At 38.8% G+C, this 13,198-nt stretch overlaps 1 protein-coding gene across 1 annotated transcript in view; it reads left to right on the forward strand.

Moving 5' to 3' along the window:
- Positions 1–13,198, forward strand: part of LOC105495166 (TM2 domain containing 1) — a 40,040-nt gene that overhangs the window by 15,891 nt on the left and 10,951 nt on the right. Inside the window, exons 4-5 of the mRNA XM_011764427.2 lie at positions 3,176–3,267; positions 10,042–10,115. Coding sequence (XP_011762729.1) covers positions 3,176–3,267; positions 10,042–10,115 — 166 coding nt within the window. The remainder of the gene's footprint in view (positions 1–3,175; positions 3,268–10,041; positions 10,116–13,198) is intronic.

Consider the following 13,198-nt stretch of genomic DNA (forward strand, 5'->3'; position numbering starts at 1 on the left):
CAGGCCTGTAATCCCAACAGTTTGGGAGACTGAGGCGGGTGGATCACCTGAGGCCAGGAGTTTGAGACCAGCCTGGCCAACAAGGTGAAACCCCATCTCTACTAAAAATACAAAAATTAGCCCAGAGTGGTGGTGGGCGCCTGTAATCCTAGCTCCTTGGGAGGCTGAGGCAGGAGAATCACTTGAACCCCAGGAGGTGGAGGTTGCAGTGAGCTAACATTGTGCCATTGCACTCCAGCCTGGGCAACAAGTGTGAAACTAAATCTCAAAAAAAAAAAAAAAAAAAAAAACCCTAAAACACTTTCTTTTTTTGGCTTATAGTATAAAACACTCTTCTGTGTCCCTTCATTCTTATTTCTTTGCTTCTTCCTTAAGTCTTGATGTCCTTGGTCCTTTTTCCTTTTTCATTCATCCACCCCTTTGGCTTCTCTCACCATCTTTGTATATATATGTGCCATATAAAAAGTTGGTGATATGTTTTATATTCAATTTTAGACCTCAGATTTAATATATATAAATAGCTGGGCACAGTGGCTCATGCCTGTAATCCCAGCACTTGGGGACGCCAAGGCGGGCAGATCACCTGAGGTCAGGAGTTCCAGACCAGCCTGGGTAACACTGTGAAACCCTGTCTTACTAAAAATACAAAAATTAGCTGGGTGTGGTGGCGGGTACCTGTAATCCCAGCTACTCGGGAGGCTGAGGCAGGAGAATTGCTTGAACCCGGGAGGTGGAGGTTGCAGTAAGCCGACATTGTGCCATTGCGCTCCAGCCTGGGTGACAAGAGCGAAACTCTATCTCAAAAAAAAAAAAAAACCAAAATTATGTAAAACATATATATGCTTATATATAATATATACTAGTATATGGTATATAGTAATATATATATAACATTACCATCTTAAATATGCAATATAATATTTAATGTAAAATATATTACCATCTTCATATATAATATAATTATATATTTTATATCATATATAACATATATATAAATATGGTAATATTCATTAGGCACAACAGTGGGAGAGCTGGACACACTGGCATGTGACTACAGGCACATGTCACTGTGCCCAACTCTCCCTTTGTTTTTTTTCTTTTTTTCTTTTTTGTTTTTTTTGAGACAGTCTTGCTCTGTCACCCAGGCAGGAGTGCAGTGGCGTGATCTTGGCTCACTGCAACCTCTGCTTTCCAGATTCAAGCGATTCTCATGCCTCAGCCTCCCAAGTAGCTGAAACTACAGGCATGTACCACCACGCCTGGCTAACTTTTGTATTTTTAGTAGAGATGGGGTTTTACCATGTTGGCCAGGCTGCCAGTCTCAAACTCCTGGCCTCATATGATCCAACCGCCTCAACCTCCCAAAGTGCTGGGATTATAGGAGTGAGCTACCACATCTGGCCCCATTGTTGCTTAAGCTCTCTAACATATAAAATATATTGCAATCTTTATATATATTGCATATATATATAAGTCCTAAAATTGAATTGAATTGAATTGAATATCAATATGTTAACTATCTTTTATATACTATATATATAGGGGTCTAAAATTGAATTGGACCAGGCGTGGTAGCTCATGCTTGTAATCCCAGCACTTTGGGAGGCCGAGGCGGGTGGTTCACTTGAGGCCAGGCGTTTGAGATCAGCCTGGCCAACATGGTGAAACCCCATTTCTACTAAAAATACAAAAATTAGTCAGGTGTGGTGGTGCGCACCTGTACTCCCAGGTACTCGGGGGGCTGAGGTGGAAGAATCGCTTGAACCTGGGAGGCAGAGGCTGCAGTGAGCCGAGATCACACCACTGCACTCCAGCCTGGGCAACAGAATGAGATTCCATCTCAAAAAAAAAAAAGAAATAAAATTGAATTGAATATCAATATATTACCATCTTTATATATATTTTATATATATAAGGTCTAAAATTGCAGTTGTTTTCTTTTTCTTCAAATTCTTTCCTCCTTCGTCTCATTGAATGGCACCAGTTCTACCCAGTTTCTTAAGCAGAAACTTTTGGATTCATTACTTATTTTTTATTATTTTTTTGAGACAGAGTCTCACTCTGTTGCCCAGGCCAGAGTACAATGGCGCGATCTTGGCTTACTGCAACCTCCGCCTCCTGGGTTCAAGCGATTCTCCTGACTCAGCCTCCCAAGTAGCTGGGATTACAGATGCCTGCCATCATGCCCAGCTAATTTTTGTATTTTTAGTAGAGACTGTGTTTCACTCTGTTGGCCAAACTGTTCTCGAACTCTTGACCTCAGGTGATCCACCCACCTCGGCCTCCCAAAGGGCTGGGATTACAGGCGTGTGCCACTGTGCCCGTCTTGGAGTCATTCTTGACTTCTCCTTTTCCCTTATTCCCCACATGTAGCCTGTTTGCTTCTGCCTTGTTAGTATTTCCCAATTTTGTTCACTTCTTTCTCCCACTGTTACTGCCCATTAGATTTCAGCGTTAGTTTTTGCATTGCCTTCTAAATTATTTTTCTGCTTCTAGTTTGGCGCCCTATTCCATTGTAGATGGGGTGCTACTGCCTTCAGCATAAAGTTTGACATCCTTATAACGTTAGACACATAAACGGGATCTCTGGGCCACTTACTACTTTTTCTAACTCATACAAATATGCAGTCCAATAAACACACAGGCACACACACACACGAAAGAGGATTATGAGCAGGGATCTTACATGATGAAATTTGACTTCAAATTGATAGTTCTGCCTGTCTCTTTTGCCTGTGACACTCTTTCCTCAGAAGCATGGCATGGCCATCTCACTCACTTCCCTCAGGTCTCTGCTCAAATATCACCTTCTCAATGAGGTCTACTCTTACCACGCCATTTAAATGGCTCCTGGCATTCTACACAGCCTGCTCTACTTCTTTTTTTCCGTAACATTTTTGACTTTCTAACATATGATTTACTTTTTAAATATATTTGTGTTTATTGCTTATTATCACTAGCCTGTGAGCTCCACGGGAATAGGGATTTTTGTTGTTTTTATTCGTTAATACATTTCAGTAGCCTAGAATAGTGCCTGACATACAGTAGGCATCCAAAAAACATTAATTGAGTGAGTGAACCAATTAACAAATAAGTAGTAGTTAATAATTTTGTTTTCTAAAATGTCCACATTGGAAATATATGAATATGACACTCAGATTTTAATTTTTTGCAGAAATGGCTATTCATACAAAGTGGCAGTCGCATTGTCTCTTTTTCTTGGATGGTTGGGAGCAGATCGATTTTACCTGGGATACCCTGCCTTGGGTGCGTATGTTTCATTAAACAAAAAATCCTTATGAAACTTACATTTTAGTGAATTGTATGTGTTCTTATAGATTAAATCTCTGTGTATTTATTATAAGTTCTGTATAATTGGAGTTGAGTAGTTAACATTCTTCTGTGAGTATAGAGCTATCAATTAGCCCAACAGTTCAGCTTAGGTAAGAAATACTCTTTTCCTGTTTTCACCTTTATGAAAACACACAGAAGATAGTGTAGGCATTTACTTAAGATAGTAGACTGGAACTGTCACTGCTAGTGCTGGGCACACACTGGATGTTTAGTAAATGTTTTATGAACAAATGTACATCCTCTACCACTCCAAAAAATATTTCCTTCTGCCCAAATCTCTTTCATCACTGCCCTGGGATTAGAAACTATGCACTTGGGCCGGGCGCGGTGGCTCACGCCTATAATTCCAGCACTTTGGGAGGCCGAGACGGGTGGATCACGAGGTCAGGAGATCGAGACCATCCTGGCTAACACGGTGAAACCCTGTCTCCACTAAAAATACAAAAAATTAGCTGGGCGTGTTGGCAGGCGCCTGTAGTCCCAGCTACTCGGGAGGCTGAGGCAGGAGAATTGCTTGAACCTGGGAGGCGGAGGTTGCAGTGAGCCGAGATCACACCACTGCACTCCAGCCTGGGTGACAGAGCAAGACTCTGTCTCAAAAAAAAAAAAAAAAAAAAAACAACTATGCACTTCTTTCAGAACAAGTTGGGGTTGGAACTTTGGTGACCAGCTTGAGCTGGAGTGGGAGCCCTGACTTCTATCACCCTTAGCCCCGCTCTCTATATCTTCCTTCTTGCTGTAATCACATTTACCGTAGTTACTAATGCTTATGAAAACTATTTACATTTTACGATAGCTTTTGTTTAAACAGTACTTTCACATGCCTGCCCTTATTGAAGCCTTACAACCCTCTGAGTTTATCATCCTCTTTAAATCCTCTTTAACAGGTAGGGAAACTGTCACCAGAGAGGTTAAGGGATTTACTGAGTCTAGAGGCTTTCCTTTATTCTGTGACATATTTGTTGTTATCATCTTTGTTTTATGGATAGGAAAATTGTCACGAGATTAAGAGATTTACCCAAGGACACTCAGCTAGTGACCTCAATTTGAACCCAAATTTTCTGGCTCCAGAGATCATGCTTTATTTACTGTAGTAGTCTGCTTCTATATTAGCCCTTCACTGAGCAAATTTAAAGTTTTTGAATGCTCTGCCTTCTAGCTAGCAAAGCTAACCTTATTTCTTCCATGTTGCTACCCACAAAAGTTCAAAGAGAAGTCTTCACTGTGGGGTTGATGGTAGGTATATTTCTGATAGCTGTACTAAAACTCAGTGTTGTAATTTCCTAAGTAAAAGTCATAAAGTACTATATATACTTGTTTATTTAATTAAACATTCAACATTTAAATAACTAAATGATATGGAAATAATGATGAAGGTCACAGTGTATATTGGTTAAAAATAAAATAAACATGTTAGTAGGCCAATTTATGGTACAGCACCATAACAGAACCATAACAAAGTGCTGTGAGAGTAAGGAAAAGGGACTGACGCAGTTGACTGAAGGAAGTTCTTAGATGTGGTGACATTTGAGCTAGGTTTTGAAGGATGAAAAGATTACAGAGGTTGAAGGCATGGCAGGGAACAGCATGTGTAAAGTGTATAGGTGTACACTGAGAGATGAGGGGATAATTTAGCTGATCGTGTAGGAAGAACATTGCAGGAGGTGACACTGCCTACAGAGGTAGTCTATGGTCCGATTATAAAATGCTTTGAGTACCTTGCTGTGGAGTTGGGTCCTTTAGATATCAGAAGTTATCCTTTTAGGTATCAGAAGCAATAAAATATTTTTTCTTTTTCTTTTTTTTTGTGACAGGGTCTCACTCTGTTGCCCAGGCTGGAGTGCAGTGGTGCGATCTCGGCTCACTGCAACCTTAGCCTCCTGGGCTCAAGGTATGCTCCGTCCTCAGCTCTGCCCGAGCAGCTGGGACTACAGGCATGTACCACCACGCCTGACTTAATTTTGTATTTTTTTGTAGAGATGGGATTTCGCCATGTTGCACAGGCTGCTCTTGAACTCGTGGGCTCAAGCTGTCCTCCTACCTCAGCCTCCCAAAGTGCTGGGATTACAGGGAAGAGCCACAGTGCCTGGCCAATTTAAAATTTATAAATATTTTAAATAAATTTTAATTTCTATTAAGAATCCAAGGTTAAGAAATTTAGGCATTTTTATTTTAAATGATCACTGCCTTAAAAAAAATTCTTAACTACGTAATACAATGTTGACTGCAATGAAAGTAGTTATAGACAAAATCTAAAATTCAGTTTTTTGCCGGGTACAGTGGTGTGTGCCCATAGACTCAGCTACTCAACAGGCTGAGGTGGGGGGATTGCTTGAGGCCAGGAGTTTGAGGCCAGCAGAGACAACATGGTGACATAGTGAGATCCCATTTCTACAAAAAAGAAAAAAATAAATAAAAAATCCCATTTTAAAACTAAACTTACTTAATCTTTCTTCATGGTTATGAAAAGCAGTAGTCCTACTTAAATATAGCTTTTTTTTTTTTTTCCTTCATAGTGCTAATTATAAATCTGTTAGCCTCAGGGATTTGTTTATTCATTCACTTCAGTCTTCCTCTGGAATGTACATTCTGTTTTTTTTTTTTTTTTTTTTTTTTTTTTAGCGGAGTTTTGCTCTTGTTGCCCAGGCTAGAGTGCAATGGTGCGATCTCAGCTCACCGCAACCTCTACTTCCTGGGTTCAAATGATTCTCCTGCCTCAGCCTCCCGAGTAGCTGGGATTACAGGCATGCGCCCAGCTAATTTTGTATTTTTAGTAGAGACAGGGTTTCTCCATGTTGGTCAGGCTGGTCTCAAACTCCCAACCTCAGGTGATCTGCCTGCCTTGGCCTCCCAAAGTGTTGGGATTACAGGCGTAAGCCAGTGCCTGGCCTCGAATATACATTCTTAAAGGCAGAAGCCTCATCTGTCTTATGCAAGTTGGTGTCCTAAACAGAACTTGACAGACGGTAAGACTCTGATAAATATTTGTCATATGAATATCAAAAAAGCTAGAAACAGGCTAAATGTTCACTAGGGAGGAACTGTCTCAAAAAATTAAGGTACAGTGTATAACAGAGCAGAATACTATGTGCCATTTAAAACAATGACATAGAAATATGTTTATTGGCAAAGTAATGTAATAACACCCATAACAGAGTAAGGAATTTAAGAAAATCTAGATATTTTGCTACAGAACCCCTTCTTAAGGATGCTTCACAAAAATGAACATGAGAGGTTTCTGCTAAGATAAAATATTAGATAAGGGAAGAATATCTTTGTTTGGAACTGGTAAATATTACCTACACCTGGAGTAATACATTTAAGGAAATTAGAGAACAGATCAGAGACGATATTTAAAAGTTTAAGGAACTAACAAATTTATAGTGACAGAAAGCAGATAAGTGCTTGCTGGGGAAAGATTGGGGCAAGGAGAGACAAGAAATAGAAATTACAAAGGGGAGTGAGGAAACTATTAGGGGTGACAGATATGTTCTTTTTTTTATTATAGTGATTGTTTCACAGGTGTTTACAAGTGTCAAATTTATCAAATAGTACATTTAAATATGTACATTGTATGTCATTGTATGTCATTGATGTCATTGTATGTCATTTTAATGTATGTCATTTATAGCTCAATAAAGCTGTTTTAAAAAATCAAGAGGCAGCCGGGCGCGGTGGCTCAAGCCTGTAATCCCAGCACTTTGGGAGGCTCAGACGGGCGGATCACAAGGTCAGGAGATCGAGACCATCCTGGCTAACACGGTGAAACCCCGTCTCTACTAAAAAATACAAAAAACTAGCCGGGCGAGGTGGCGGGCGCCTGTGGTCCCAGCTACTCCGGAGGCTGAGGCAGGAGAATGGCGTAAACCCGGGAGGCGGATCTTGCAGTGAGCTGAGATCCGGCCACTGCACTCCAGCCTGGGCGACAGAGCCAGACTCAGTCTCAAAAAAAAAAAAAAATCAAGAGGCTGGGTGTGGTGACTCACACCTGTAATTTCAACATTTTGGGAGGCCAAGGCAGGAGGATCACTTGAGGCCAGGAGTTCAAGACCAACTTGGGCAACACAGTGAGACCCTTGGAAATAGAAACTGCAAAGGAAAGAAGGAAGGGAAGGAGGAAAAAAGGAGAAAGAAAAAGAAGGAAAGAAAGAAAGAAAAGAAAGAAACTCCTGGAGTAACACATTTAAACTTACCAGTTCAGTGTTTAAAAAAAACTTGAAGGTTTAATCATTACCGTGACTTACAGCATATCTTACTCCAAACGTGTGATGTTAACTATGGCTTATCTATTTCTACAAATTTAAGGCAAAGGATGATTTTAGTAATGAAGTTCCCAATAATGCCACCTTAACCTCGTTTTACGTTTTCAAATATAAAAATACTTTATGAACACAGATAGGAAGGGCAATAAGAATTAAGCGAGGTAAGATACATTTGATAAATGTTAGCCCAGCAACAACTTTTGTTGTCACTATTTCTGCTACTACAGTTATTATAATCAAAACCTTCATTCATCCCTGAGAGGTATGAGAAAAAAAATAAAAATAAAAAAAAGAAATTTAGGCCAGATGTGATGACTTGTAATCCAAGCATTTTGGGAGGCCAAGGCAGGAGGATCACTTTATCCCAGGAGTTCAAGACTAGCCTGGGCAACATAGTGAGACCCTGTCCCTACAAAAAATTTTAAAAAGTAGCCGAGCATAGTGGGTTACGGGGCAGGGATAGGGTGGCATGCGGCTTCCGACAGGCAGGTTAGGGAAGACTTCTCTAAAGAAGTGGCCTAAAAGGAAGAACAATCTTGAAAATGGCACAATAAAAGCCAAAGCCCTGATGTGATTACCTATTCTTCATGGATTAGCAGTTAAAGATATAACTTTAGAGGGACCATACTTAATATTCTCTCTTTTTTTTTTTTTTTTTTTTTGAGACGAGGTCTCCCTTTGTTGCCCAGGCTGGAGTCCAGTGGTGCAGTCTCGGCTCACTGCATCCTCTGTCTCCCAGGTTCAAGTGATTCTCCTGCCTCAGCCGCCTGGGTGGCTGGGATCACAGACATATGCCACCATGCCTGGATAATTTTTGTATTTTTAGTAGAGACAGGGTTTCACCATGTTGGCCAGGCTGGTCTCGAACTCCTGACCTCAGGGGATCCACCTGCCTCAGCCTCCCGAAGTGCTGGGATTATAGGCATGAGCCACTGCGCCTGGCCAGTGTTCTTTTTTATAAACAAATTGAAGAAAGAAAAACTATGACATTCTCAAATTTCTACTAACATGCTATGTGAAGAGGAATACATTTCGGAAATATAAAATACACTGAGTGGATAAAATCTCAGCAGACAATTTTCTTTGGGTTACTATAGTACCATGCAACTAATGAAAAAACGAAGGGAGTTATTATTAAGGTAATGGATGGAATGATGGGAGTGTTTGGGAAGCAGAAATATGAGAATATTTGTCAATTTATGCAACAAATATTGAGCATTTACTATGTGCCAGGCAATGTCGTTGGCACTAAGGACACAGGAGTAAAGAAAACAGATAAAAGGCCCTGCCCTAATGGGGCTTCTATGCGACAGATAGTAATCAAAGATAAAATGTTAGGTAAGTAAGTGTTTTGAGGAAAATGAAAAGCAAAATTTTTAGTTATTTCTGTATTTTAATAGTTATTAACTTATTGCCACCATGTTATTTCTGTACTTACAACATTATTCTGCTATATGTGGGGGAAAAAGTCATCTAATGTCCCAACATAGTTCAATCTTATTTGTGTATTCTCAGGTTGTGGGAGGTGATCTCATCCTCACAGGATTTTTAGCTGGCATCTATTTGTAGTTGATATATGGAACTACATTTTCACAAAGAGTCTTGTCTTACACCATTTTTATATCTCATATGAGATGTCTTGTAAGAAACTCAAGTTTAAATTCATAAGAGATTAATCATCCCACCCCCAGGCCACCCCAATCCGCCTCTTACAATTGTTTTTGGGTTATATTGTTGTAGATGTCTCATATTAGATACTCTGTTATCATCTGTTTTAGCATCTGAGCTCTTGGGTTGGGACCAAGGACAAAGCCATATATAGTGATCAGCACAGAGTTGTTGATTTTGACTATAGAGCTAATAAACAGGAGATCCTTAGGAAAAGAAATATGTAAGATAAATTAAAGGTAATTGGATTGCTAATAAAATTTTGCAATTTTACAACAAGAGCAGTGTTTTTTCCTGATTTTTTTTTTTTTTTTTTGGCATGACAATTTATATATTTTAACTCTCCAAATGTATAGTGAATTTTGGGTCACATAATGTATGAAGTCTAAATAAGTAATTAAGGACTTTAGGACTAAAAGATGTTTTGTAACTGGTGTATTGAGATTTAAAGATTATTTCCTTAGGCCTTTTCTCTTAGAAATTTTGTTAGATTATATTGAGGTTTTTTTTTCAGTTACTAATGTTTATTTGTTAAGGGAACTAACACATTATTTTTTGGCATTTCTATGTAGAGGGTTCCTTTAAACTCTTCTCATTTTCAGATGAAGATTTGATTTTTTAAAGTGTTACTTTTATGTTCTTGATATAAAGAGCATTATATATATATATGTAAAATAATGGTGTATTGGAAAATTGAACAGTTCGTTAATATTTAGAAGACTTTCCAGATTATAAATGACTTTACCTTCTTTTCTAGGTTTGTTAAAGTTTTGCACTGTAGGATTTTGTGGAATTGGGAGCCTAATTGATTTCATTCTTATTTCAATGCAGGTAAGTTTCTCAATCTAGAATATAAACTACTTTTACATTCAAAATTGAGTTCTGTGATCTCCTGTTATACTTAAAATGATTAGTATACAAGGAAACAGATATGAATGGTTGTTTTCATTTGTCTTCATGTACTAGTGCTCTACCAGTTAGTAGTTCTCAAAGACATAAGAAGTTCATTTAAAAATTCCATGCTCAAATATGATTTGTAAATGTGAGTTCAACTGAGTTAAAGAAGTTTCTTTACTGAATAACTTCTCAAAAGCTTTTTAATATATGTTGTCTCCAAGAGGGATTGTGGTTGTTTTTCAGACCATTTCTTTTCCTCATAGTTACTGTCACCTTGTCAATTACCATAAAAGCATTGATAGGATTCTGTTATACATATGGACATTGTGGAGGCAGAGACAAGATTTTCTTTTGCACTGGACAGGCCTTCTATACTAGTATTGTGTTGTTTGCAAATTACAGAAACTGAAATCCAGCTAGCTTAAGCTAAAAAGGAAAAAAAAAGGCGGGGGGCGTTCTTTAGAAAATCTGAGAATGTAGACCAGATATGTATAAACAAATGATACACATGTTTGGGGCTCTCCTGATAACTTATCTTGCTTTTCTCCTTAGCATCATTTTCTCCTGCTGCAGTGAGGCTGGGGGCAGGCATAGTTTGTGAAATGCTGTCCGTAACATTTGAAAGTGCCACCAGATGTTTTCTGTTAAATTATGTAGAACTGATTGTGGTTAACTCATGAGGATTCTTAGAGAAAGAGATGAATTTTTCACAACAAATGTTGACAAACAGCATTTCAACAAGCATTTATGGAGCACCTAACATCTTCAGCAAGTGTGTCAGTGTGCATTTAGAGCATCATCTGTTTTGCTCTGCTTTCTCATATAGTATTTCCACTCTTCAATTCTGTCTGCTTGATGTTATCATTATGCTTTAAAAGAAAGTCACAATCTAGGAGATTGGGATACCATACTGTGAGGAGGAGGCAGCATATGGACCAATAAGATACCAGAATTAAACAAGGAAAATATTTGGTTTTAAAGTTGGAATTTTCCTGTCTGTACTCGTAAACATATGCCTAACCAAATATCCTGCCTTCTCTGACTGTGGGACAGGCATGCAGGCATGAAGAGGCTAAGGTACTTGTGCACATATGCTTAGAAATGAGTTTCTCACTTTCAGTGAGGATCCAAGGAATTTAATGTATTATTGGGATTCTTTGAGTTAAGATACCCACAATTCAAAGTGTCTTTGAAACTGAACCATTTAGTTAATATTTTCATGCTGGGTTCTTTCTTTGGTGATATTATTGCATTGTAGCTTTAGTTATATCAAATTATAGAACTATAGAACTAATTTGATTCAGCCACTGCTTTCTGATTCATTTATACCTGAACTTTTTACAATAAAAACTTTTTTTTTTTTTTTTCTTTGAGACAGGGTCTCAATCTGTCGCATAGGCTGGAGTGCAGTGGTGTGATCTGAGATCACTGGCAACCTCTGTCTTTGCCTCCTGGGCTTAAGCGATCCTCCCACCTCAGCCTCCCAAGTAGCTGAGACTACAGGTGTGCACCACCATACCCGGCTAATTTTTGTATATTCTGAAGAGATGAGGTTTTGCCATGCTGCCCAGGCTGGTCTCCTGAGCTCAAGCAATCTGCCCACCTCAGCCTTCCAAAGGGCTATTATTACAGGCATGAGCAACTGCACCTGGCCTCTAGTTATTTAACTTAAAGATCATCTGGGATTAGGAGTTTATCACATTAAGAAATAGAGTGTGTAAACATCTGCAGTAAATTTCCCTAAATAAGACATTTTCACAGGTATGGTCAGTTTAGACTGCTTTCAAATTGAGGGAGATTATAATAAATCCATTTCAAGCATAGCCAAATAAGATGGGTAGCCTTATTCTTCATGTCATTTAACATATTTCACATTTGATGTTGACATCATCAGTTTTAGAGGAGCATTCCTGGGCTCGAGTGATCCTGTCATCTCAGCCTCCCAAAGTGTTGGGATTACAGGCATGAGCCATTGCGCATGGCCCTGGCTCATTTTTTTGTTTATTTTTCTTTCCTTCCCCATTCTCTCCATGACTCACTCACTCTCTCTTTCTCTCTTTCTCTCTTTCTTTCTTTTTCTTTCTTTCTTTCCTCTCTCTCTCTCTCTTTCTTTCTTGCCTTTCTTGTCTATCTTTCTTTCTTTTTTGCCATTAAATATTATTTCCCAATGAGTAGCAATGTGTTTCTGTTGGACTGTGATCCCATAAATGTATCGGGCATGGATTCAAGACCTATAAAAAATACCATACTTTGTTTCACAGTGTTTATAACAAAAATCGAAGAGTCTAGTTATAGTTTGTCTTTGAACAGAAACAATACAAAGTGTAATGCCCATATTGTTAAAGTAAGCTTTACATGTCGCTGTATTTACTGAAAATACTTTTATGAGTTTGTCTATTTGTTATTAAACTTTGGAAGTTCTACTTTTTGTTCCTAAAAATATACAGATAATATGAATGATGATGCATGGCATGAAATAATACATAGAATACAGTCAAGAAAATCTAAATCAATGATACATGTATAGCATACCATCCTTAAGCTGTGGGTAACTATTGTTTATAACTACTACATATATAGTTATTCATAAGGTAGTTTTGAAGATTTAAAGACACTCATTCTTTTACGCCATATATATATATACATATATATATATATATATTTTTTTTTGAGATGGTGTCTTCATCGCCCAGGCTGGAGTGTAGTGGCTCGATCTCGGCTCACTGCAATCTCTGCCTCCCAGGTTCAAGCAATTCTCCTGCCTCAGCCTCCCAAGTAGCTGGGATTACAGGCACACACCACTACGCCCGGGTAATTTTATATTTTTAGTAGAGATGGGGTTTCTCCGTTGGTCATGCTGGTCTCGAACTCCTGACCTCAGGTGATCCACCCACCTTGGCCTCCCAAAGTGCTGGGATTACAGGTGTGAGCCACTGCCCCCAGCCTCCTTATATTTTTATACATGTCATGAAAGATAGATTAGACAATACAAGGTTTTTATCAGAAAAATGAGAATG

The sequence above is a fragment of the Macaca nemestrina genome, chromosome 1 (assembly GCF_043159975.1).
Source record: "Macaca nemestrina isolate mMacNem1 chromosome 1, mMacNem.hap1, whole genome shotgun sequence".
In the NCBI taxonomy this organism is placed as follows: Eukaryota; Metazoa; Chordata; class Mammalia; order Primates; family Cercopithecidae; genus Macaca; species Macaca nemestrina.